Source organism: Alosa sapidissima, chromosome 12 (genome assembly GCF_018492685.1).
Source record: "Alosa sapidissima isolate fAloSap1 chromosome 12, fAloSap1.pri, whole genome shotgun sequence".
Lineage (NCBI taxonomy): Eukaryota > Metazoa > Chordata > Actinopteri > Clupeiformes > Clupeidae > Alosa > Alosa sapidissima.
In genome coordinates, this window is record NC_055968.1 from 15,639,078 (window position 1) to 15,666,193 (window position 27,116).

General features: G+C 39.9%; 2 protein-coding genes and 3 long non-coding RNA genes across 5 annotated transcripts; 2 read left to right on the forward strand and 3 right to left on the reverse strand.

Annotated features, from left to right (window-relative positions):
- Positions 1-2,100: 2,100 nt before the first annotated feature.
- On the reverse strand, positions 2,101-3,920 carry LOC121677608 (mast cell protease 1A-like). The gene is made up of 5 exons (XM_042056439.1): positions 3,766-3,920; positions 3,510-3,660; positions 3,295-3,424; positions 2,907-3,176; positions 2,101-2,591 (listed from the first exon to the last, which is right to left on the reverse strand). The coding sequence occupies exons 1-5, from the start codon at positions 3,821-3,823 to the stop codon at positions 2,433-2,435; spliced, it is 768 nt and encodes a 255-aa protein (XP_041912373.1). The 5' UTR covers positions 3,824-3,920; the 3' UTR covers positions 2,101-2,432.
- Positions 3,921-9,030: 5,110 nt separating this feature from the next.
- On the reverse strand, positions 9,031-26,295 carry LOC121677935 (acrosin-like). The gene is made up of 10 exons (XM_042057092.1): positions 26,187-26,295; positions 25,920-26,070; positions 25,700-25,829; positions 25,312-25,581; positions 24,826-24,981; positions 10,374-10,386; positions 9,973-10,129; positions 9,700-9,838; positions 9,321-9,569; positions 9,031-9,218 (listed from the first exon to the last, which is right to left on the reverse strand). Exons 1-10 carry the CDS (start codon positions 26,242-26,244, stop codon positions 9,066-9,068), a joined length of 1,476 nt encoding a protein of 491 aa, XP_041913026.1. The 5' UTR covers positions 26,245-26,295; the 3' UTR covers positions 9,031-9,065.
- Positions 14,202-16,512, forward strand: LOC121677613. Its single transcript, XR_006021046.1, has 2 exons — positions 14,202-15,367; positions 16,221-16,512. It is a non-coding gene; the product is annotated as an uncharacterized LOC121677613 (long non-coding RNA).
- On the reverse strand, positions 16,770-18,711 carry LOC121677612. The gene is made up of 3 exons (XR_006021045.1): positions 18,193-18,711; positions 17,513-17,616; positions 16,770-16,828 (listed from the first exon to the last, which is right to left on the reverse strand). It is a non-coding gene; the product is annotated as an uncharacterized LOC121677612 (long non-coding RNA).
- LOC121677610 lies at positions 21,137-22,124 on the forward strand. The gene is made up of 2 exons (XR_006021044.1): positions 21,137-21,410; positions 21,817-22,124. It is a non-coding gene; the product is annotated as an uncharacterized LOC121677610 (long non-coding RNA).
- Positions 26,296-27,116: the final 821 nt, after the last annotated feature.

The window sequence follows — 27,116 nt, forward strand, 5'->3', positions numbered from 1 at the left end:
CACTCTAGTCATCAGACTGCCCCGGACATTATTATAGGTATTGGCTGTCTGTGACTCTAAGATGTGATGAAGATGAGAGCTTTTAAGCTGTTTTCACATATGAACTCTGGACATTGTCTGTAGTTTCACAACTCTCGCACACAAAAGGAGGTTGGCCAAACTTGCATCCATCATGGGCAATACCTCTCATCCCCTGCACGAGACAGTGAGGACGCCAAGCCGATGCTTCAGCAACAGACTGCGCTACCACAGCTCCTTCATTCCGCCTGCTATTATTCTACAATACCACAGTGTTGAAACCCAGAGCAAATAGGTCCTGGATGTACATTATTGTATTCTAATCATAAATGTCAATTGGATGTGTGCAATATCCACTATGTACAATAACCTTATTTATTTATTTATTTAGAAAAAGTCTTCTCTGTGTCAGATGCGCTCTCACCAGTGGTTTACATACGGTCACTTGGATGACGCAAGAGAGAGCCCACCTATGTCGCTTATCGCTTGTGGCCATTTCTGACTTGTGGTTACCTGTCTATGGAAATGTAAGGATCCCAATTACCAGGCTGATGATAATCTTTTCAGTCATATATTGACTCTTGATCAACTACTAAGTGTGGGCCTATTGTGGGCCTACTGCCACATGTCCACAGGAGCAGTTAACTATAGGGACAGGAAATGTAATCAAATGTATACCTTGTCATGTCTTGATTGATTCACTCTCACTACAACAATGGTCTCAAGTCTCATCAAAGTACTCTCAAATCAGATGAACTCCAACCATGTGATCCCAAATCAGCTGACCTCTAATCATGTGATCCATATCAATGTAACCAACCACAAACTAGGTAGCCTACCGTATTTAAGTGAGGTTCACAGAGCATTCTAGGAGCTATTCTGTAGTCAGAATCTCCCGCACCACTAAGGTGTGTAGTCATCATCCTCTGAGCTGGTATGTTCATTCTCTGATTGCTTCATATGGTTTCCTAAATGTTCCTTTAACCTGTTTTCGGAACTTTCACATTATTCATTTAGATGTACCTTCTATAATGTATTGGATGAATAGCTTGTGTCTGACAAATAAATTGTTATGCTTTGACCCACATAGTTTTCTAGTTTCTTTAGATATCCCTCAAGTTTAAGATGGGCCAGGAGCAACGGCTAGGATTAGTCTCTAGGGCCGTGGGGGCTAAATCAGTGAAAGTGTAGGCATGCTACCAGGAGACCTGGCCGTCGTATTGTACTGTGGTGGGTCACTGATTTTATTAGTAGTCTGGAATTAGACAGCTAACCTTAGCACACCCTGAACCCTCTGTAGCTTCGGTAAGATGTTCTGTCCAGATGAGCATAGTGGTCCAGGCCAGCACTATAGCCTCTGACCGACTTTCACACTAGGATCATTACTCAAGTGAAGGCGCCTCCCGAATTAATTGGCCGAGGAGGGCCTCGCACACTATTCTTGGGGAAGATGTGTCTAATTAAATAGCTAGAAGGCATTCTTGTAACAGCATTGTGGGTAGGCCCACATCGGCCTACTATGGATAGTAATATTACGTTGACCGAAACTTCTCCATATCTAGCGGGGTCAGAATCATTAGGTTAACAGGGGTTCTATAATCAATTGTTATTTCCAACAGCGCGCGGACAGCTTCACGATTTCCTTCAACCACTCCCAGTTCCCTCATTGGTCCTGACGAGTGACGTCTTACAGAAATAAGCCTCAGAGTTTATAATTTGTCAGTGTCAAAATGACTGCTGACCGTTTGGATGATGGGATGAGGTTGCGGTGATGATGTGGTTGGCATTTAACAGACCTACTCTTGAGTTCTCTGTCTTGGGTCGTTTTGGAATGTGACGCAGGTCTTTGGTGTTACTCACAGGATGTAGTAGTAGTAGTAGTGTGAACATTTAGTTTGTTCATTTAGTATCATTGTTTGACAAGTAGGAAAAAACAGGTAGTCATTGTCCTTCTATAGGTGTCAAAATGTGTTGGAGTGTAATTACATGAATGAAATTACAAGGTAAAGTACAAGGACTCTAAAACAATGCAGTGTTAATCTACCAATAAGTGTGCTTAAGCAGGATTTTAGGCATACAGATTTTATTGGAAGTGCAAGAAACTTTCACTCATGGTGATTTTACTTTTTACATCATTTGACATATTTGTGAATAGTTGAATGCCCAGAGAGATGGAGTATTTAGTGAGATGCGTGACACCTCTAATAACAAATGTAATCAGTGCATTAACTACTATAAGAAACTACTACTATAAGAACTATATAAACTACTATAATTTCCCCTGGGGATCAATAAAGTATCTATCTAAGAAATGTCAGGAGCACAGAAGGGATGTCAGGAGGGGTGTTGTAATTTAACTGCCTGTTGAGTTTAAATATCAAACAACTTTTTGTCAGAAGTCTGGATCTATACCTTCAAGAATGGACTTTGATGGTTTCATTAATCCAGGGCAAGAATTTTGAGATCTGTGTGTAGACATTGGGAACATTAGGATAGTTACAGTCTTGCCTGAGGTTGAATGAAACAATGCCAACTGCCACATTGTCACACACCAGTGGTCCCCCTGAATCACCCTGCAACATCAAATCAATACAATTAGGCTTACAGGCAGATCTCCCTTGCCCCACACTATTATATGTAAGTACAATACTCCTTATATAAGTTTAAAGGATAGGATAACAGTAATCACTGATAAAAGGTAATGATATATAATTGTTTAAGAGGTATTTTATCTGAAAAGTTTCACTTAATGAATAACTGACGTACATGAAATAAAATAAAGGATGTTGAGAATGAAGAGTGTGTACAGTATTTCACAAGCTGAAGTATATTGTACTAATTGTTTATTATTGAAACACACTCCAGACAAAATACACTGATGTACAAACCTGGCAGGCCCCTTTCTTGGTCTCATATCCTCCAGCACACATGACCTTGGCTGGCAGAGTCACCTTTGCTTCCTTCCACACGTTTTTGCATTCCTCTGTGTCAATGGTCGTCACGTTTACAACCTGCAGATCCTCTGATGCCTTCTTGTTGCTGTTTGCAGTGGAACCCCAACCAGCAACTGAGCACTTTGTGGGTTGCTTAACTGGTTTGTCGTTTCTTGGAATATTAACTACTTTCACCCCTTTGCCTAATTTCACCTGTTTGACTAACTTCACATAGAAGAAAAAACATATTTTAGTACTTTCATTTTCTTGGTTTTGGCTTTAAAGAGCTAAAACTTTTAAAATGTTCAATTCCAACATTTCATATAAAAATGATAAATAATACCTTTAATAGCATTATGTCGTTTCCAGTCAAGGAGCTTTTGTATGATCCATGCTTAATCTTGGTGTCCACCTTGTGTTTTTTAACATTTCCCTTAATGCCATGTGTGCCAAGGACAACAGTCATCTCACCACTAAGCGTAACAGAAAAAAGGCATCACAAATCTGCATCTGCAGCATCATTGGATGAATCATTGTATCTGCTGAAGGAATACAAACCTTTTGTCACAGTGTGCAGCCGTAAGAACGAAGTTGGGGTCAATAAGGAATCCTCCACACCTATGGGTGCCATCAATCTGCACCGATGCCATGTATTCCAAGGAACCATCTTTGGCTTTCTTCCCATTGATGATTTCATCTCCTGACAAGGCTTAATCATTCAACAGCGTAATGTGCATACCATAAGTAAACATGCAGTAAACTCGCCAATGGAATACATCATCCATAAAAGTGTGTTTAGTTTTTTTTTTGTTACCTGCATGTGCATTTGCTACCAAAGCGAGGAAGAGAAGTAGGCTGTGCTGGATACTCATGTTCTTGAGTGTAGTCTTTGTTCACTTTGATCTGTGCCAGCAGAGACACTCATATTTATACCACTGAGACATCTGTGGTTTTCTTTCTGACAGAGCATAGCACTTACCTTACAGAAGAGGCTCCTCTTTGAGTGACACGTAATGCCACTTGCCTTGCCTTAACACCTACAGTATAAGACTTGTAAAAATATCTTTACCTTATTTACAATCAGAAGGTGTGTGTGTGTGTGTATGTGTGTGTATGTGTGTGTGTGGGGGGGGGGGGGGGACACCTTCTCCATACAGACTACAGAACCCTGACCACCTCAGTCCATGAAACCACCAAGATCTCATGAAATCACATTTTTTGGTGATGGGCTGGGACCCTCTTCTCAGAAAGTTGCCGCCTCATTTCTCAGTAGAGCTGCAGAGAGCTGGTGACATTTACGCCGTGATTAGTAAACGTTGACGAAGCACAAACCATACCATATCCTGCATGGGGCTGTGGGCTCTTACAAAGGAAGAGTCGCTGACCAGAAATTCAACACTTGTTTTCCACAAATGTATACTACTTCATGAGGCAAAGTATGTAATTGACTCCCTGGACTTTTGAAAAGACTGTGATCCAAAACTTATCTGCAGGCATTTACCAATCACCATCAATGCACAGTACGTCATTGTTGAGAGCTGGCAGTAACTGGCACTGGCAGTAACTGACACCCTATTGTGCAACTGTCACGTGTACTGTGAACTGCAGTGTGAGAGTTAAAAAGATGTAGATGCTACATGTTACATTTGAATAGATTATCAATAATATATACTATATATATATATATATATATATATATATATATATATATATATATATATATATATATATAGTAAAATTAAATAGTTTAATATATGTTGCAATACTATTAATATGTGTATAGTTCCCAATTGAAAATGTGGATTTATTTATGATTTGCATAGAGTGAACTGAATTATCTTGAATGTTAAACTAAATATATTTTTGTATTTAAAAGGAATCTTTGAGTTCATTTGGGGTGAGTCATTGAACTGTGATCTAGCAATACCTATACCAATCTCCTCAGAACAGACTGTTCCCACACCAGCACAGGCTCCTCCCTCGTTGTGCAGGCTACAGAAAAGTGTACAGTAGTCGTGTGCAGCTGTGTGCACACACATACGTACTCATCTTCTACAGAGTATGGTGTGCCGTGGCTCACCTGACCACGCTGACCATAGCAGTTTGCTGGAAATGTACACTAATAGGTCAAACTCTTGCAGATGTTCCACATGTACGCCTGCAGGTGTCATCCTGTCTCTACATCCTCTGATCTCTTCATCCCACAGAAAACATTGTTGCTTTAGAATAGAACAGTAGAATAGGTCTTTATTGTCATTGTCACAGGTACAACGAAAGTGCTTTCCTGTCAATGCATCATTCATGAGTCTATAAAAATATAATTATGACCGCCGCTAGTGTAGCTAGCAAAGCGGTCATATAGGGATTGTCAAAGTTTTTTTCCACCGTCATCTGCTTCCTGAATTTTTGGCCAACAATACCCAGGACACCGAAACACTGGTGCACATGAAATTTGGTGGGTATGTAGCCCCACTAGACTTTTACCAGGGGCCACTCAACCCCCCCAACCCCCCACCACACCCCCCATGCTGGCCCCCTGAAACCCCAAAAATGTTTTTCCTAAATAACTACCTGAACCGTGGCACCGAGGATGAAGATATTTTTATGCTATGTTGGTCTCAAGGGCCCACATCAACCTAGCCCATAATCACTCATTTGTGATTTGCACCCCCCTGGTAAAAAATAAAAATGCAATATCATTCTGCTTTAATCCCCCGATCTTCAGTTAAGATGTTCATAACTGCACTAAATTGTATGTGTATGATTAACCTGACATTCACTGGGGATATGTACTGTAAAAAAATTAAGTTATTTGATTTAGTTAAGTTTACTACATTTAGTGACTGTACACTCATTGGCCTGTAGATGGTGGTGTTGAGCGAAGGGTTGCTGGAAGAGGATATTGTCTCACACATTGTCATACTCTTTCTCGCAAACACATATACATACATCAACACACACACACACATGCACACATACACATACACACGCATGCACACACACTCACATCCACAGGCACAGACACACGCATCCACATACACAGACACAACAAACACACACACATGTACACGAGCACACATACACACACAGACAGAAACATACACATGTACACACACCCACACAGGCACGCACATACTATCGGTATCGGCAATTATAACGGCCGATACATAATTACAAATTCAGTAGGATTAAAGGAAAACCGAATATTCAACGGTTTTGTCATAACTCCCTCTATGCATTTTTGCATTTAGAGTAGCTCTGAAACTGGGGGGCGAACACATTGCAGAGGGGACGCCAGAGCGCGGATATCTCAATCACAAAATTAAACAACATTTCTATCCGGCGCCTACCATGGACTAGGCTGGGTGATCTGCCGGCGATTTCTTTTTAGATTTCTTTAGATTGAGCTTGGTCTGGTGAAAGCCAGACAAACCATGGACCTCACAGGTGCAAAATGCAGGGGAACTTGAATCAGCCTATATTTGCACAAACAATAACAGACAACAGCTCTTACGCCCGTTAAAATGTGTATGAACAGTCTAGTGACGCATTTCATGAAGGCTCTTTTGGACATGTTATTTGCACCACTGGTTAGATGTAAAACTGCATTTCGTTTTAGACTACTGGTATTTATGCATTGACAATAAAGTTGAATATAATATGAACTAAAGATGACTAAATTCTAACTAAATTCTGACTAAATTGATTAGTGTGTTTATTTTTTTTTGCGAAACGGATGTACAGGACTGAGCGGCGGTCATATTTTGTACGTACCGCTATGCGGTACATCTAGTTTATTATAGAAAGCACAAATCACAAGTACTCATTATACAACTGACAAGCATGCATGCATGATTTGGTCGTTTCATGCATGCATTCAGTGGTTCAGCTATACAAAAACTATGCATTTACTCAAAATAAGAATCTTGCAAATCAAAACTGGGACCAGTTTTGTTTTTGATCCATGGCAGGAACTTTGAGATTTGAGTGTAAACAGCAGGAATGATCTGTCGATAGCTTTCATTCAGGTTGAATGATACTATACCCACAGCCAGGCCGTTGCACACCAATGGACCTCCTGAGTCTCCCTGGAACAAGAACATAAAATAATGTCAAATAAGATGCATCTCTGATGTAAGGTTAAGCAACCCATATAATATTACTGAATTGTAGGTCATAAAAAGATGTATAAATGGCAAATAAATAGCTAATACTTGTCAGTTTAGCATACACACCAGACTCGGACCGTTCCTGTTGAACCCTTTGGCACACATCACATTTTTAGGAAGTTTCTTGCTGATGTCGTTTTGATTCTACGCTGCCCTGCAGTTTTGGAAATCTATGACTTGAACCTGGACCACTTGGAGCTGACTTGAGGCTTCTTTCGTACTTGTTTTACCCCAACCAGCGACCAAACACTTTGTGGTATTTTTCATCTTCATCTTGTCAGATGAAGGGATTTTCACTGTTTTCACATCCTTGCCGATTTTCCCTGACAGCTTGAAATATAAGCGAAGGATTAAAGGATTAAACAGCATTCATGTCTACTCTGCATATTCACTTTTAGACATGACAAATGAGAGGCAGAACAGAGTGAAGATTGAGAGTCACTTCAGAGCCACAGAGTGACAGCACTGGCACATACCTTCAACAGCATGATGTAATTTCCAGTTATGACTTCTTTGTATGCTTCATGGATGATTTTGTCTTCTTTTCTGATATAGTATCGTTTGTTGTTTCTCTGCTTTATGGATGTTGTGTGCCCCAAGAACAACACTCACCTTGCCAGTGAGCCTATAAATCACAAATCGAATATCAATAACTTCATCATTTCTTTAAAAGAAAGAAAAATATCATTCTTCTATGGTCCATCTTGATGTTAACCTGCTTGATGTTACCTTTCTTTGCAGTGTGCTGCAGTCAGTACAAAGTTGGGCTTTATGACAAAGCCTCCACAGACATGCTTCCCATTGTTCTGCACTGATGCCATGTACTGCACGGCTTTAGCTGCTACTGTGCTCCCATTAATAATCTTCTCAGCATAACAACCTTTTAAAAAATGAAGGAAAACAGGTGCAGCCTAGATGAATCAACTTGCTGTCAAAGGGCAACTAAGCAGGACTTGCTATCGAAGGGTAAATAGCCAGGATTTTAATTATCATTTGAATTACCATGCACGTGCAGAAGAAGCATTGTCAGAAGCATCAGGGGATAGTGCAAGGCGCACATTTCTTCGGTTCAGGGGTCGAGGTGAGTAGTGCAGGACTGCTGGGACGTACCTGGTTTTTACAAGCTGAAAGGCGTTTGTGGTTTTCTGTTCACAGGCAGCCTAGCGTATCATATTGATGACTCGTGCCTGAAGACCGTTTCACACAGATGAGCTGTATCATAAGTTATTGTTGTCATTTTATATATGCTAAGTTTAGAGATGAGCCAAGGAGGTGGAGGCTGAGGATGAAGTTCAATTGAATAGTCATTGCAGGCCACACATTGTGCACGCAGTTTTATAGGCACCAATCAATTCTGAATACGTGTGAAAAACATTGCAGTGAATATCAGCATCCACTGAGACAAACAAAGTTGGCATTTGCAACATGTTTTTTAATTGAAATTCTAATCATTTGCTTATTTCAGTGACATAACATTTTGAAGTATAATGTTCGCGATTTTAGTGGCAATTTCCACATGCACAGTGGCTCAACTCACAGTCGTCTGAAATGTTTCCCGTAAAGACCCCTGAATCTGTAAGGACCCCTAATGAGGTCACCCACAGGAAACCCTTCTGAGCTGTGATGTACTAACCACAGGTTTCCATGGTGCACTTTGAGCGTGTGCACTTTTTGCAGTGTCACCGCTAATTTCAAGATGTAGGCTGAAGAATTTCACAACAAACTGTAACTCAGCAAAGTGGTAGATGACTAGTTCAGAGATCAGTGCTGCTATCAGTAATTCCACTGTGGTTGGTATGCTTGCTCTATCTGATATAGGCCATCAGACAAGCTTATGTAAAAGACCTTGAGAAAATACTTTTTTAATGGAATCATGTAATTTAATAAGAAATTAAATGAAAAAAGTAATGGAAGGTATATAAGCATTTATTTCATTTTGTCAGTGTTACACACTTTTTAAAATACTCTTTATCCAGGGCAGATATGCTGATATTCTTGTGTAGACATTTGGCTTTTTTAGGTTGTTACAGTTTTTATCCGTGAACGACACTACTCCCACAGCTTTGTTCTTGCAGACCAGAGGGCCTCCTGAGTCACCCTGCAACAGACTTCAGCTGGGTGAGAAAACAAATGTAGTAGAGCAAGTTTTGTTCTTACATTTTCATTGACCTCGAGAGTAGTGTATTTGCCCACAGCTTACCTGGCAAAAGCCTGCTCTACCACTTGCACAAAGCATTTTTTCACTTAAGTATGTTTTCCATAATTTCTTGCACTCTTGTCTTTTCATGATGAGCACATTTGCCTCGAGAAGGAGATTGTTTGCAGGCCCATTGGTTTTTGTTGCCCCCCATCCGGCCACACTACAATTCGTTGCCCCTTTAATGTCTTTGTCTTTCTCAGGAATAGAGATCCATTTTACAGAGTTGGACTGTTTTACTCCTTCTGTCAGCTGTGTAACATATCCAAAAAACTGTGACTAACAATGATTTAAGCAGGTAGTATGAAACAACACAGTGCATCTTTAAATGTGCACCAACTTAATGTATAAAGTAAAAAAAGGCTTCAGTATTGCTATTCACCTGTAGAATTGCAATGTCATTCTGAAGTGTCTCAGGAATGTATCCGGGGTTGACATGGTAGTATTTCACCTGTATCCTTGTTCCACTTTTCTGGTTTGTAATGTCGTGTCCCCCTACCACAACAGTCAAATCCACTCCCCTGCCAAGGAGGAAAGAAAACATACTTTTTATATTGAGGTATCTTCAACAGTTTATTCTGACAGCTTTGGCTTAATCTAGCTTTTGTTGCATAACTTATATCACCAGTTATGAAACTTGAATCAGAGAACTTACCAAGTGATACAATGAGCTGCAGTCATGACAAATGACTCAGACACCAGAAAGCCACCACAGAAATGTCCCTTATTTTTCTGCACAGAGACCATGTAGGGTCTGGAGTGGTTTTTTGCTACTTTGCCATTCACAATGCCCACATACCCACCCTGAGCACCTGCCAAAGACAATGATAGTGGATATCACACATCTATGTAATACTACAAACAAAGTACAGTAACATTACATACATAAGTACATTATAATGTAATGTATGTCTTATCAGTTCATTAATAATTATAGAACAAGTTCATATTCACCATAGAACCTTTTATAACAACATAGATGTTATTGTATTATCTTTGAAATATAGCCTAATAAATATCAATATAAGCTTATCAGATATATGATTAGGAACTTACTTGAGAAAACTAGCAACAGCAGTGGAAACATTCAGTGGAAATGCATGGATTCCAGTTTCTTCCAGTAGCAGCAACTGGAATCCATGCATTTCCACTGAATTATTTTTGGAATCTGATCCCTTATCATAGCTGTTCATTCTTACTCGTTGCTCGACTTATCGTGACTAAATTCAAGATGGCTGCAAACGCTAAACTTCGTGAAGATACTGTCTGTATGTCTTGTAAGTAAACTACCAGTGCTTTTTCAAAGTTCTCAATGTCTCGTTTTAAATGTCAGGGCCCTCGGAAGTCTACCAATGAAGTGTGGAGATACATTGAGCCTCGTAAATGGGTGTAAAACAGTGATTTATTTGCATGGGTAGCCCGATGCCGAAGCACCACTATTGAAAAAGATGTTGGTAGCATCGGCTAACTAGCGCCAGATTTTGGAGTGCAGGGGACAAGCCGAGATGGGCTATGAGACATACGTTCACACTCGGTATCATGTTTCGATACACTTTAGGTCAATATCACACCGGAATTCTCCTTTAAAGTTCTTCTCTTGTACAAGGGGGTCCATCTTTTCACTTCAATACCCAAATATTTTGACTTCACTTTGGCCATCTCTATGTTCTAAAAACGAATGAGCACCTTCGTTCACCTCTCTGGGGCTCTGGTTCTGCCTATTCTTGAGCCCTAATGTAGGCTTAAACAAGTCATGCCCATGACCCCCAGAAGCGGAACGTCCCACACTGGAGCTGACTTCAGGTTCGTACTATACTATACAAGATATTTATTATCAGACACTGTTCAATTTGTTACCTTTGTGGTACAGGTGTGTTGTGTCCTTGTGAATTGTGTGGGTTTGTTATATATGTAAGCACCTGTATAAGCTGACCATTAACTCCATTGACCAGCATGCTTTGTGTTTTAAATGTTCATGTTGTGAAATGATATTCTGTATGTGCACCTTTGTTTGTTGTGCTTGTATTTGAATTATTTAATCAGCCAATAATTATTTGTTATTTTATTATGCCCGCGAAATCGTGAGCACTGAGCGTTCAATCTTATAGAGGATTCACTGGCCGATGTGTCACTTAAATGGCAAACGAAGTTTGTTAATTTGCCATTATAAAAAGTATTAAAAAAGATAATTTACAAAATGTTTTTTGTAAATCAATTATTTATTTATCATTAAATACTCTAATTTTAAAAAGGGATTTGCAAATATAATTGCAAAATCTTTTTACTTTTCCATTTGCCAAATAATTTGGCAAATTGATTGGATGTCACGAATCGTCCAGGACCTTCCAGATCCTGGCTGGCTGCACTTTTAAGGTGCTCCATTCCCAGGTGGTCAACTCCATGCCATGTTTTGCTGCTGACCTACTGCATCTCCTGTCTCCCTGCTCTGCTGCTCAGCACATCTGTGTCTGATTACTTAAGCCTAAAGTATGGTCCCGCGTCTGCGTCCCGCGCACGCGGCACTGGTGAGCGCGTGACGAGAATTGCGTCATTTTTACAGCATGTGTCGCGTCTTTGAGTCGACCGAAATTTAAGACCGCGCGTCAAAGTGACGCGTAGACTGCGCATGTGTGAAACGGAACTGCTGTAAACACTCCCCTCCAGTAGGTGGACCACATAGAAGAACAACACTTAAACGTAGAAACAAACCTAGACAGAAGAAGACTTGTTTGGTTACCATAACGACGATGGAACAGAGCGCCTGTCCTCAGCTTGCCTGGCTTTGAGTTACGTGAGACACCACGACATGGAGTCAACTTCGACCGATGTAAAGCCACAATCCACAGATACATTCTTTAACATTATATTTAACGGTCACTTTACCATCTATGGTGTAGAACCCAAAGTATTTCAAGACACCACATTTTAGATGAGTTGGGGACGTAATTATCTGTCTGCTGGCCGTTCTGTGCGTTACCTTTGATTGTCGAAACAGGGTGGCTGCATGGGCTCATTGTGGCTACTGGCTATTATATTGGCTTGATTTGGTCATGAGCCCTGGATCATATAGCACTGAATGAGATGGTAAACAATAAAATAAAACTAATCATAGACAGTGACAGCCTTTACTCCATGCATGGAGAGCTGACATGACTTCGGATTAAATGCATCTTTTAAAAATGAGCGTATGCTGAAATCAAATCGCAAAACCCAGAGCCAATTAAAGGTATCTATCTACAACGCTCAGGCGAAACCCATGTAACACTTGCTGATCGAGATGCATTCTCGCCTGTTCCTTATATAATGCGTTATCAATAGTGATTATAATAATAAAGGGAATGTAGCCTACCTCTCCCTGGTGCAATCATTATCACCTAGCCTACTCCTGAACAATGCTGAACTCAAATCTCGAAACTCGCCTGTCAACACCGGGAAATGCGCTACACAGCACTAAAAACCGAATAGTTTATTTATAGTTCGACTACGGATATTTCACGTCATGTTCGAATAAAAGTGACAGCCCTACTCCCTGCATAGAGAGCTGACATGACTTCGGATTAAATGCATCTTTTAAAAATGAGCGTATGCTGAAATCAAATCGCAAAACCCAGAGCCAATTAAAGGTATCTATCTACAACGCTCAGGCGAAACCCATGTAACACTTGCTGATCGAGATGCATTCTCGCCTGTTCCTTATATAATGCATTATCAATAGTGATTATAATAATAAAGGGAATGTAGCCTACCTCTCCCAGGTGCAATCATTATCTCCTAGCCTACTCCTGAACAATGCTGAACTCAATCTCGAAACTCGCCTGTCAACACCGGGAAATGCGCTACACAGCACTAAAAACCGAATAGTTTATTTATAGTTCGACTACGGATATTTCACGTCATGTTCGAATAAAAGTGACAGCCCTACTCCCTGCATAGAGAGCTGACATGACTTCGGATTAAATGCATCTTTTAAAAATGAGCGTATGCTGAAATCAAATCGCAAAACCCAGAGCCAATTAAAGGTATCTATCTACAACGCTCAGGCGAAACCCATGTAACACTTGCTGATCGAGATGCATTCTCGCCTGTTCCTTATATAATGCATTATCAGTAGTGATTATAATAATAAAGGGAATGTAGCCTACCTCTCCCAGGTGCAATCATTATCTCCTAGCCTACTCCTGAACAATGCTGAACTCAATCTCGAAACTCGCCTGTCAACACCGGATAATGTTATCATAATAATAATTGAAGGAATAACCTAGGCTACCGCTCGCTCTAAATACACCCATTATCACAGTGAGACATACATTATGAACACAAATAGTTACTTCAAAACTTTTATTGACACGTCATATTTACAGGTTTTTGGTTCATACTTTTTGGTATGAGGCAGGTGTGAAGACTCAATACAAATTTAATTGAGGACATCTGTACGCACAACTCTTTCTTACCATGACACTGCTGCATGTGTTCAGAAAAATGTCTTTACTTTGTATCGCACCAATATTGCTGCCCTCGCAGCACCGAGTCACTAAGCTACAGGCTAAGTAGCCTAATAAGCAAGTAGGCTAAGCTAGTCTCTCAGCTATACCAACAGGTGTGCTGTGTGTGTTCTGGTGGATGATAAATGGAGCGATGCGATGGGCCAGCTTATCAAACTTCCCAGCAGACAGGCGAACGTACTCGTGGTGCTTTTTCCTTCATCAGCTCTTCCTTCGTTTAGTGCTCGCACATCCCAAGTTCTTCTTTTCTTCAGGCGTTTCAGGCTTTTTTGCTGGTTGTGTCCTACTTTCAGGCTCGACGTACCGCCCCCAGTTGGTGGGGCAGAGTATCACAGTTAATCCGTAGTGCGCAGGCGCTAACCTTAACAATTTAACGCGCATTCAGGACAGCAGAAATTGGAGTATGCTTCACGTCCACGGCAAAAATGACGCACGTCTTGGACACGCGCAAATGTGACGCAGGACCATGCCAGAGCCTTTAATCAGGCACAGTAGGCCTATTTAGGGTGGGCTCTTGGAATCCTTCAGTGCAGAGTTATCTTGCGGCGGCGGCCGGCGGCCGGCGCTCGGCGCTTTCCGCTTTCCCTGTGGAATTACTTTTTGACCTTGTTGGACTGAACTTTGTTACTACTGAACTTTGGACTGTTTTCTGACCACGATTTTGGATTACTGTTTTTGGATTGTTTGCCCTGGACCTATTGTTGACTCATTGACTTTCATTTTTGGTCTGCCATTGCCTGCTGTTTTTCTTGAAGTGGTTCTTGTTTCCACTGAACCTGTTACCATTTTTTGCTTGTGTCCTACTTCTGGGTCCAACCAGCACCTCTGCCCTAATGGCCGTAACATTGGAAAATAATGCCTTAAAAAGAACATTGATAAAACATAGTAACGATCCGAGCTTAGAAGCATGAAACAAACTCGTAGAATCCAGCTGTCACAAGCACCTTCTGAACTCAAAGGAAACACTTGATAAAATATATTTGCGGTTTATAAAGGAGCTTTGCTATAAAGGAGCACACTGCCATTATGGATATTTCATGTAATGCCGTACTTTCACTGGCCGGTGACTTAGATGGCGCTTAGGTGGAGTAGGCCTATGGCATGGCATTAAACAGACTGGTTAAAATCCGAAGTGAGCTAGCCTACGAGAAGCAAACATAGAAGATAATTTCCTAGCAGTTTTCTCCCCAACATTTTTGTAGGCTAGGCTACTAGTTCTTCACTGATCTGAGCTAAATGAGTGAATTGAAGTGTATATAGTCCAGAAAATACGGTACATCAGAATGAAATTACCATAGACTGTTAAAAAATATGGACAAAGCGTCTGTGACGTCACCCATAGATTTTCTGAAGAACGGTTATGAAGCCGTTTATGGGGGGTATGGGCGGCGCCATCTTGGAAAACCTTGGGAAATCCTAACCCCGCCCACCTCCTGAGCAAGCCGGTGAACCCGCCTCGTCGTCAGCCGAGCAGCCTCAGCTAAGCTATCTGTAATGTTAGGCCTACAAGATGGACTGTCACAGACGTTGCTGTAACATAATTTGCTGGTAAGTTTGATCTGCTAACGTGAAGTTCATGTATGTTTCTTAATGCCATGTTCAGACACTTTTTAATTTTGTATGCTGAAAGGTATTCGGGTGAACGGTTGAAAAGTTGAGTTTGCAGATTCTAGATTCTAGGTAAAATAAACTAACGTTAGCTATCCCTCCCTTGTTGAAGTTACGGTAAAATAACGTAGAGTAATTTAGCAGTTTAGCGTTACAGGTTCAGCAACTCATACTGACAAAAATGTGTCTTTGCCTTTATTGTTTTGTGATTAACGTTAGCATCTCATATCCTCAGTGGCAGCCATCATTGTAACGTTAATTAATTTACGATAACATCAGCCAGCTCGCTGTATTCTGTCAACGTGTGGTGTGAATTGATAACAAAATCGTAGTAGGGTATTAGTTAACTTGTACATCAGGAATTCATTTTGATCAACTCTTAATATCACGTTTTGAAATCGCTATATTGCTCTAAAGTTGTCAGTGGTAGCTTGGTCTAAGCTCATTGAAAGACCAAGTGGTAGCTTGAAAGGTAGCTTGGTCTTTCAATGACATTGAAATTTCTCATCGGTGGCCATTTCACGATCCAGCGTTCATGTTCGGTTAGCTTTCCTTATTTACCTTCTTCAGGCTATTATCAAAACGTTAAATCCAGTTACAGTGTTTGGCATAACAATGCCAATATTAGTGTAGTTTGTCACTGAAGACCCATTTCAAATCGCACAATAGTACTACAGCATTGTACAATAACTGTACTTTTGTTGATTACAACAAGTAGTGTTGGTTTGCCTTATTGTATTATCTTGTAAGATATATAGGTACTAATGAAAAGTTTACCTTTCTATTTTGGCAGTTCGCCATGGGGAGGAGGCGGCAAGGAGGTCCATGGGCTCTAACCTGGGACTAGAGGTCCAGGTGAAGTGGTTTGGCTGGGGTGTGGTATTGAACCCATTGAGACTATACAGTACATTTCACTTTATGTCTATTGATGGACTGTTACACCTACCCTTTACTTATGCCAAACCCATTTCTGTTCTTTAAATATCAGAACGCAAACTTACTGTTGATGGCACTGAACTTGCACTTGGAAATGTTTATGGAACTTTTCTGAACTGTGAATTACATTAAAACTCATGCCAAACCAATTTGCCTGTGCTTTCAAAAACATTTATACAAATCCGTCAGCTTCAGTCAGTAGGTTGAATTGAAGACCCAGATGCAGAAGTAAAGGTGATTTTTTACTTGTATATCTTGAGCATTACAGGTAACCACTGAATTTGTGAAACTAAAATAACAAAAACTAATATGTACTAAGCTAGTACATAGTCAATACATATTAGATCACTTTAAAGACACAGATGCAAATGCTGTAAATAAAGGTGAACAAAGTCCTTGAAATCAGAAGCTGCCACTGCTCAATGACTTCTGTCCCATCTGGTAGGATTTCAAAATGTTCCAGATCTGAAAACAGAAATATTGGTATACGTCACATCCTTGAACTTACTGTAAACTATGAACAAGTGCTCACAAATTAAGCTAAAAAAAATATTTTTTATGTGGCAATCATAGACTGTGGAGGCAATATATGACAACAAAGAAGTAAGATTTGCAGACTCACTCCCAATATTTATAATGAACAAACTCACAGAACACTTAGCTGAATGGGGACAGGACACGCGTATTCAACTATTGCACATGCCCTGTTTACGCGGGCAATAAGCAAAAACAAATGTGGTGTATTTAAAGTAATGTAGAATAAATATTTCTTGTATTTTTGTGTTTTCAGTGAAACAGTGTAAGCTCATATCTACACCCTTTTGAGGTAGTTATTAACAGTTAGGCCAACGTCCAGTCAAACAGTAGCCAGCCACTGGTGCCATATTGTTTAATTATGCAATCTGTATCCAACCAAAACCTGCTGATTTGAAGGCATAATACAACTACTTTCCGTGTGTGACTTATCAAAAGATGCTAATGATAAATTATTTTGATAGTTATTGCACAGATGTGCCCTGGACTGCTCAAAATAAAAGGCCACTCTAAATGTCTGAAATGCATTCATGTTTGTTCAGTATATGGTAACGATGTCTGGAATATGCAACCAGTAGGTTGCTCCAATTAAATGTATGAAAAATGTCAAAGTACCATGGAATCAGTGCTGAAGTGATGCTTCTGAGTGTCGACTGCACAGACGAGAATTGAAGTTAGGAGTCCAGAGCCCTCTCCAGCACCCAGCCTGTCTGGATTACCTACAGGGAAACGTTGCATAGACAAGAAGTGTTCGTTCAAATTTGTGTTTAACAAATAAATGGCATCAATAAGAGTTTCAAACGTCAGTTATAACTATCGCTTGTTATCACAGCTCCATGTTCAAAGTATACGGTCAATGGTTCATAGCGGTTCACAATTTTGCCTCAGCTAGCCGACAACAAGCCTTTTAATGCTTCGGCTGAAGTTTTTTTTATCTTAAACGTGACAACCCAAAGACTGTATAAATTGTCAATGGACTAAGCATTCCCACAGAGCGTATTTACAAAAGGTTTTTTGACGAGAACATGCTTTGTTGCCCCAGCTGTCTGTTCATTGACTCACACCTGGCTAGTATGACCAACGTTAAGCTAACTCATAACGGGAGCACAATGGTTTTCACTAACGTTAACTTTATCAAGTTAACTAAATGTATGTGTGTGCTTCTGCCATTCGGTCATCATTTTCGACATTAACTTATTTGAGGCAATATGACGCTAACGTAGCCTAACCTTAGTGCCCACTCAATAATGCTAACATCTAGTGCTACGTGAAATAGTGGAATGAATGTCCCTTACCTGTAAAAACTGGAACGAAGTCTTCTGAAAGTGTCGGTTAGTAGGCTTCAATTAATAGCTTAGCAAACCATTTTATGTCAGCTTTTTGAATAAAGATGTTTAGAAAGGATGTGGTAACTTTGTGTATAATCATGGCTGAGACGTCAAAGTTTCAGGGTTTCCACTTTCCACTCAGCTGGCAACGTCTGCTGCTGTATGCCTCGACGTCAGCCGTCAATCAAGCCGACCACGCCCTTAATTATTCATATATTTTATATCTAAATGTGATCTAAACTAATGAGTTAGAAAAAAATTCACCCCCCTCACAGTTGTCAGGCACTGGGAAACTACCGAAAAGTACAATAAAAGTCCATGGGACCAGGCTTTAAAAACATGTATTTACGCTGTGAAAACGGACATTTTAACATGGGAGTCTATGGACATTTGCTCGCTTTTGGGACCAGTCCCTAGCGGATTTTCGATGTATTGCAGTTTTTCGAACTTCCGGGTAGGCTTCATTGTTCAGATTAGAATGTTGCCGCTTGGAAATTACAAAGTACAAGGACAGTTAATCTACCAATAATTGTGCTTCAGTCAGTGTTTTAGACTTAAGAATTTTATTGGAAGTGCAAGAAACTTTCACTCATGGTGATTTTATGTTTTATATCATGTAACATATTTGTGAAACAGTTGAATGCTCAGAGAGATGGAGTATTTAGAGAGATACTGTACATCACACCTCTGATAACAAACATAATCAGTCCATTAACTGCTATCAGAAATGTCAGGAGCGCAGAAAGGATGTCAGGAGGGCTGTTATGATTTAACTGCCTGTTGAGTTTAAATATCAAACAACTTTTTGTCAGAATCCTGGACCTTCAAGAATGGATTTTTATGTTTTTTGTAGTCCAGGGCAAAAAATTTGAGATCTGTGTGTAGACATTGAGAACATTAGAGTACCTACAGTCTTTCCTTAGGTTGAATGAAACAATGCCAACAGCCACATTGCTGCACACCAGTGCCCCCCCTGAATCACCCTGTAACATCAAATTAATTGACATACAATTAGGCTTACAGGCAGATCTCCCTTGCCCCACACTATTGTATGTAAGTACTATATAATTCATAGCCAAGTTAGTGCAATGCACTCCTTATATAAGTTCAAAGAATAGGATAAGGGTAATCACTGATGATATATAATAGAAGTATTTTATATAAAACATTTTGCTTAATGAATAACTTAACAACTGATGCATGTGAAATACAATAAAGAGTTTAGAATATAAAGAGTGTGTATACTGTATATGTACAGTATTTCACAAGTTGTAGTAGATTGGAAACACACTCCAGACGAAACACTGATGTACAAACCTGGCAGGCCCCTTTCTTGGTTTCATATCCTCCAGCACACATGACCTTGGCTGGCAGAGACACCTTTGCTTCCTTCCACACGTTTTTGCATTCCTTTGTGTCAATGGTCGTCACGTTTACAACCTGCAGATCGTTTAATATTTTCTTGTTCCTGTTGTCAGTGTAACCCCAACCAGCAACTAAGCACTCTGTGGGGTGCTTAACTGGCTTGCCGTTTCTTGGGATATTTACTACTTTCACCCCTTTGCCTAATTTAACCTCTTTGGATAACTTCACATAGAAGAAAATAAGATAAATTAAGAGAAACATTTATTAGTATTTTCTTACTGGTTTTGGCTTTGAAGCACTAAAACTTTCCATACTTTCAATTCCAACCTTTTACATAAAAATGTTGATGATAAATAATACCTTTAATAGCATTATGTCGTTTCCAGTCAAGGGGTCTTTGTATGATCCATACTTAATCTTGCTGTCCACTTTGTGTGTTTTAACATATTTCCCTTAATGACGTGTACCAAGGACAACAGTCATCTCACCACTAAGCGGAACAGAAAAAAGGCATCACAAATCTGCATCTGCAGCATCATTGGATGAATCATTGAATCTGCTGAAGGAATACTAACCTGAAGTCACAGTGTGCAGCCGTAAGAACGAAGTTGGGGTCAATGAGGAATCCTCCACACCTATGGGTGCCATCCATCTGCACTGATGCTATGTATTCCAAGGAACCATCTTTGGCTTTCTTCCCATTGATGACTTCATCTCCTGACAAGGCTTAATCATTCAACAGCGTAACGTACATAAGTAAACTCGCCAATTAAATACATCATAATGCTTGCCGCTTGCCTTGCCTTAACACCTATAAGCAAACTTGTAAAAATATGTTAACCTTATTTTTACACTCAGAAGCTGTGTGGATGTGTGTGTGAGCGTGTGCAGGTGGGCGCATGCCTTCTCCATACAGACTACAACCCTGACTACCTCAGTCTTTCTACTAGGCTGCATGTAATATTTAAATAGATTTTAAACAGAATATGAATAATATATTATATATATATATATATATAGTCAAATGAAATAGTTTCATATATGTTGCAATACTAATAATATTTGTAAACTTCCCATTGATACCTTAATAAAATGTACAGATTTATGATTTGCATAGAGTGAACGGAATTATCTTGAATGTTAAAATAAATATATTTTTGTATTTGAAAGGAATCTTTGAGTTCATTGGGGTGAGTCATTGAACTGTGGTCTAGCAATAACCTATACCAATCTCCTCAGAACAGACTGTTCTCACACCAGCACAGGCTCCTCCCTTGTTGTGCGGGCTACAGAAAAGTGTACAGTAGTCGTGTGCAGATGTGTGCACACACACACACGTACTCATCTTCTATAGAGTATGTTGTGGCCTGGCTCACCTGACCATGCTGACCATAGCAGTTTGCTGGAAATGTACACTAATAGGTCAAACTCTTGCAGATGTTCCTCATGTACGCCTGCATCTGCCTGGTATGGGGGAGGGATTAAAGTTTTTAATTTAGGGCTGTGCATGAATAATCAAATATCCAGACATTCCAGAATATTCCTCTCTGGCTATCAAGACTCTTGAAATGTGGATGGTTTGCTAAATGGACACAGAATTGTTCATTTAGAGCGAGATGGTATTCATTCACAGTAAATTCTCACCTTCCTAATAGTTTTCCCATATACTGTAGTCTGGTATCCACCCGAAGAGATTTTATGTTGTGGATGTGTTGATTTCCCTACTTTTGTACCATACTAACAAGCCTCATTTCTCCCTTGGGTTCAGTTGCCTACGCCACCTAAAATAGAGTTCTCTCCACTTCAAGCTTGGAACTCAGGTGAGTGTTTCTCGCACTTGGTCATGCCTTCAGTTTATGTGCCATTCTGTGAGCTGTGTGGTTTTCAGGGGCAGCTGTGGCCTACTGGTTAGCACTCTGGACTTGTAACCGGAGGGTTGCCGGTTCGAGCCCCGACCAGTGGGCCGCAGCTGAAGTGCCCTTGAGCAAAGCACCTAACCCCTCACTGCTCCCCGAGCGCCGCCGTTGAAGCAGGCAGCTTACTGCGCCGGGATTAGTGTGTGCTTCACCTCACTGTGTGTTCACTGTGTGCTGTTTGTGTTTCACTAATTCACCGATTGGGTTAAATGCAGAGACCAAATTTCCCTCACAGGATCAAAAAATGTATATATACTTATACTTACTTATACTTTTCACATTTTCAAATCTTGTCCCTCTTTGTCTGTAGGAGTACAGAAGTCTATCCATGCACTCTCCGTAGCTCCAACCAGAGCAACCGAATACACCAGCCAAGGTGTGCAATACCTGAAAGATCTCACCAAGTGAAGACTGTATTTTCCCTCTGACACTCGTTCAGGTTCTTTTTGCTCAAGCTTATTGAGTTATATTACCATTCAGAAAGCCCCGTCCCCTTTCACTCAATACAGTGTACAAGTGACTTATTTATAATTGAATTCATTGGATACTTCTCTACTGGGATTAGATGAATACAAAATTCTCTACAGTATTTGCTCACAATTTGCCTTGGGGGAAATTGAAGATAAACACAAAAATGCTAAAGACCACTAAGTTTATGAGGCAGTCATTTATTTAAATCCACATGTTTGTCGTGAATTTTGTCTTCACAGTTTTGTTTATCAGGGAATGTTCAGTGGTACAGTATGTTTGCTGTATTCTAACTTGGACTTGGCTATATCTCCCAACCAAAACACATCTTTTTTTACAGCAAAAAACAACTCTATTTTGTGAATAACCAGCTAGCTCTTATTTTCATGATTAATAAGCTTTATCATGTCACATGGTGTAACATGAGTTGTTCTTTAAACACAGAAAAAACAACGTCTGTGGAAGAAAATGAGAATAAAGAGATATTAATTAGTCAGAAAGGTCCAAGAACATTTATTATAATTTTAAGACCCTCTAAAGAGTTTTTTTACCTTTAAAATAATTTCAAAAATCATTTTGATGCCACATACTCCTAATAGGGTGAACAGCACTTCCGCCACACTGTGAGCAGGTCTTATCGCTTGTAAAACAGCCATCAGAAGTTTGGGGCTCGGGTAGAAACACTGCCCCCCTCCGACGTTGAAATGGAAAAGAGCTACAGTATGCTACAGGAATTCGGAGATCTCTTTCTACAGACATGCTGTCGGTGCATTCCCACTATATTGTATCGGAGTTGTGTTCATACGTTGTTGCAAAAGACACATGTTTAATATTTTTAATACTTTAATATTTCCTTTACTAGCAACAAACAAACGTTTTGGCCCTTAGGCCTTCATCAGTAAACAGTTTGAAATCATTTGAAATTAAATGTTTTATTTAGGCAGCTTCAGTGTAGTTGAGTTACTGTCCTAAGCACTCCTGGCAAGGTTATTTAGTAATCCTACTAGCTTCACTAGCCTTACAACAGGTAGCCCATGAGGTAAGAGGTTTTCTCTCTCCTTTTAGCAGCTCAATGATTTGGTATCTGAAAAACAACAGACTCCTCCTTGATTAAAAGATTCAACAACTTTTTATTGGACAGCGGATACAGAGAGATACAGAATGTCCTGTTCATAGCACTGTACAACATCATTAAGCTGTTGCAACACTAGAGGGCAATATTATTGTGGATCAAGTGTGCACAGCACACCAAGAGCACCAGACAAATAAATAATCCACTAGAACAGTTGGCAAATACATTTACACATGTTTGGGTCACCTGTAAATGTAGTACATAAAGCCACTTTATATTCCATTAGATTCAACTACAAAAGATTTCCACTGTTTTCTCACCACTTGAGTCACCAGACATACTCCTAATGCCTACCCCGTGGATTACTGGCCAGCCACTCTAGTCATCAGACTGCCCCGGACATTATTATAGGTATTGGCTGTCTGTGACTCTAAGATGTGATGAAGATGAGAGCTTTTAAGCTGTTTTCACATATGAACTCTGGACATTGTCTGTAGTTTCACAACTCTCGCACACAAAAGGAGGTTGGCCAAACTTGCATCCATCATGGGCAATACCTCTCATCCCCTGCACGAGACAGTGAGGACGCCAAGCCGATGCTTCAGCAACAGACTGCGCTACCACAGCTCCTTCATTCCGCCTGCTATTATTCTACAATACCACAGTGTTGAAACCCAGAGCAAATAGGTCCTGGATGTACATTATTGTATTCTAATCATAAATGTCAATTGGATGTGTGCAATATCCACTATGTACAATAACCATATTTATTTATTTATTTATTTAGATCTACGGGCATGTGGAATATTCAGTATAGGCTACATGTATACACCATTTATGTACTGTATACATAGATTATTCTTGATTATTTCTACTTTTTAATTTTTTATTTCAATGCTATATTTTCTTTCCTTGGCTAATGTAACAAATACATTTCCCTGGTCTGGGATCAGAAAAAGTCTTCTCTGTGTCAGATGCGCTCTCACCAGTGGTTTACATGCGGTCACTTGGATGACGCAAGAGAGAGCCCACCTATGTCGCTGATCGCTTGTGGCCATTTCTGACTTGTGGTTACCTGTCTATGGAAATAAGCCTCAGAGTTTATAATTTGTCAGTGTCAAAATGACTGCTGACCGTTTGGATGATGGGATGAGGTTGGGGTGATGATGTGGTTGGCATTCAACAAACCCACTCTTGAGTTCTCTGTCTTGGGTCGTTTTGGAATGTGACGCAGGTCTTTGGTGTTACTCACAGGATGTAGTAGTAGTAGTGTGAACATTTAGTTTGTTCATTTAGTATCATTGTTTGACAAGTAGGAAAAAACAGGTAGTCATTGTCCTTCTATAGGTGTAAAGTACAAGGACTCTAAAACAATGCAGTATTAATCTACCAATAAGTGTGCTTAAGCAGGATTTTAGGCATAAGGATTTTATTGGAAGTGCAAGAAACTTTCACTCATGGTGATTTTACTTTTTACATCATTTGACATATTTGTGAATAGTTGAATGCCCAGAGAAATGGAGTATTTAGTGAGATGCGTGACACCTCTAATAACAAACGTAATCAGTGCATTAACTACTATAAGAAATTACTACTATAAGAACTATATCAACTACTATAATTTCCCCTGGGGATCAATAAAGTATCTATCTATCTATCTATCTATCTAAGAAATGTCAGGAGCACAGAAGGGATGTCAGGAGGGGTGTTGTAATTTAACTGCCTGTTGAGTTTAAATATCAAACAACTTTTTGTCAGAAGTCTGGATCTATACCTTCAAGAATGGACTTTGATGGTTTCATTAATCCAGGGCAAGAATTTTGAGATCTGTGTGTAGACATTGGGAACATTAGGATAGTTACAGTCTTGCCTGAGGTTGAATGAAACAATGCCAACTGCCACATTGTCACACACCAGTGGTCCCCCTGAATCACCCTGCAACATCAAATCAATACAATTAGGCTTACAGGCAGATCTCCCTTGCCCCACACTATTATATGTAAGTACAATACTCCTTATATAAGTTTAAAGGATAGGATAACAGTAATCACTGATAAAAGGTAATGATATATAATTGTTAATATATATATATATTAAGAGGTATTTTATCTGAAAAGTTTCACTTAATGAATAACTGACGTACATGAAATAAAATAAAGGATGTTGAGAATGAAGAGTGTGTACAGTATTTCACAAGCTGAAGTATATTGTACTAATTGTTTATTATTGAAACACACTCCAGACAAAATACACTGATGTACAAACCTGGCAGGCCCCTTTCTTGGTCTTATATCCTCCAGCACACATGACCTTGGCTGGCAGAGTCACCTTTGCTTCCTTCCACACGTTTTTGCATTCCTCTGTGTCAATGGTCGTCACGTTTACAACCTGCAGATCCTCTGATGCCTTCTTGTTGCTGTTTGCAGTGGAACCCCAACCAGCAACTAAGCACTCTGTGGGGTGCTTAACTTGTTTGCCGTTTCTTGAGATATTAACTATTTTCACCCCTTTGCCTAATTTCACCTGTTTGACTAACTTCACATAGAAGAAAAAACATATTTTAGTACTTTCATTTTCTTGGTTTTGGCTTTAAAGAGCTAAAACTTTTAAAATGTTCAATTCCAACATTTCATATAAAAATGATAAATAATACCTTTAATAGCATTATGTCGTTTCCAGTCAAGGAGCTTTTGTATGATCCATGCTTAATCTTGGTGTCCACCTTGTGTTTTTTAACATTTCCCTTAATGCCATGTGTGCCAAGGACAACAGTCATCTCACCACTAAGCGTAACAGAAAAAAGGCATCACAAATCTACAGCAGCAGCATCTGCAGCATCATTGAATCATTGTATCTGCTGAAGGAATACTAACCTGAAGTCACAGTGTGCAGCCGTAAGAACGAAGTTGGGGTCAATGAGGAATCCTCCACACCTATGGGTGCCATCAATCTGCACCGATGCCATGTATTCCAAGGAACCATCTTTGGCTTTCTTCCCATTGATGATTTCATCTCCTGACAAGGCTTAATCATTCAACAGCGTAACGTGCATACCATAAGTAAACATGCAGTAAACTCGCCAATAGAATACATCATCCATTAAGTGTGTTTAGTTTTTTTTTTGTCTGTACATGGGTTACCTGCATGTGCATTTGCTACCAAAGCGAGGAAGAGAAGTAGGCTGTGCTGGATACTCATGTTCTTGAGTCTGGTCTTTGTTCACTTTGATCTGTGCCTGCGGAGACACTCATATTTATACCAGTGAGACATCTGTGGTTATCTTTCTCACAGAGCACTTTCTCACAGAGCAGGCTTCTCTTTGAGTGACACGTAATGTTTGCTGCTTGCCTTGCCTTAACACCTTCAAATTTTAAAACATATCTTAACCTTATTTACAATCAGAAGGTGTGTTTGCATGTGTGTATGTATGTGTGTGTGTGTGTGTGTGTGTGGGGGGGGGGGGGGGAGGGCAGACTACAGAACTCTGACCACCTCAGTCTTTCATCTGCTAGGCTGTATAGAAACCACCAAGATCTCATGAAATCACATTTTGTGGTGATGGGCTGGGACCCTCTTCTCAGAAAGTTGCCGCCTCATTTCTCAGTAGAGCTGCAGAGAGCTGGTGACATTTACGCCGTGATTAGTAAACGTTGACGAAGCACAAACCATACCATATCCTGCATGGGGCTGTGGGCTCTTACAAAGGAAGAGTCGCTGACCAGAAATTCAACACTTGTTTTCCACAAATGTATACTACTTCATGAGGCAAAGTATGTAATTGACTCCCTGGACTTTTGAAAAGACTGTGATCCAAAACTTATCTGCAGGCATTTACCAATCACCATCAATGCACAGTACGTCATTGTTGAGAGCTGGCAGTAACTGGCACTGGCAGTAACTGACACCCTATTGTGCAACTGTCACGTGTACTGTGAACTGCAGTGTGAGAGTTAAAAAGATGTAGATGCTACATGTTACATTTGAATAGATTATCAATAATATATACTATATATATATATATATATATATAGTAAAATTAAATAGTTTAATATTTGTTGCAATACTATTAA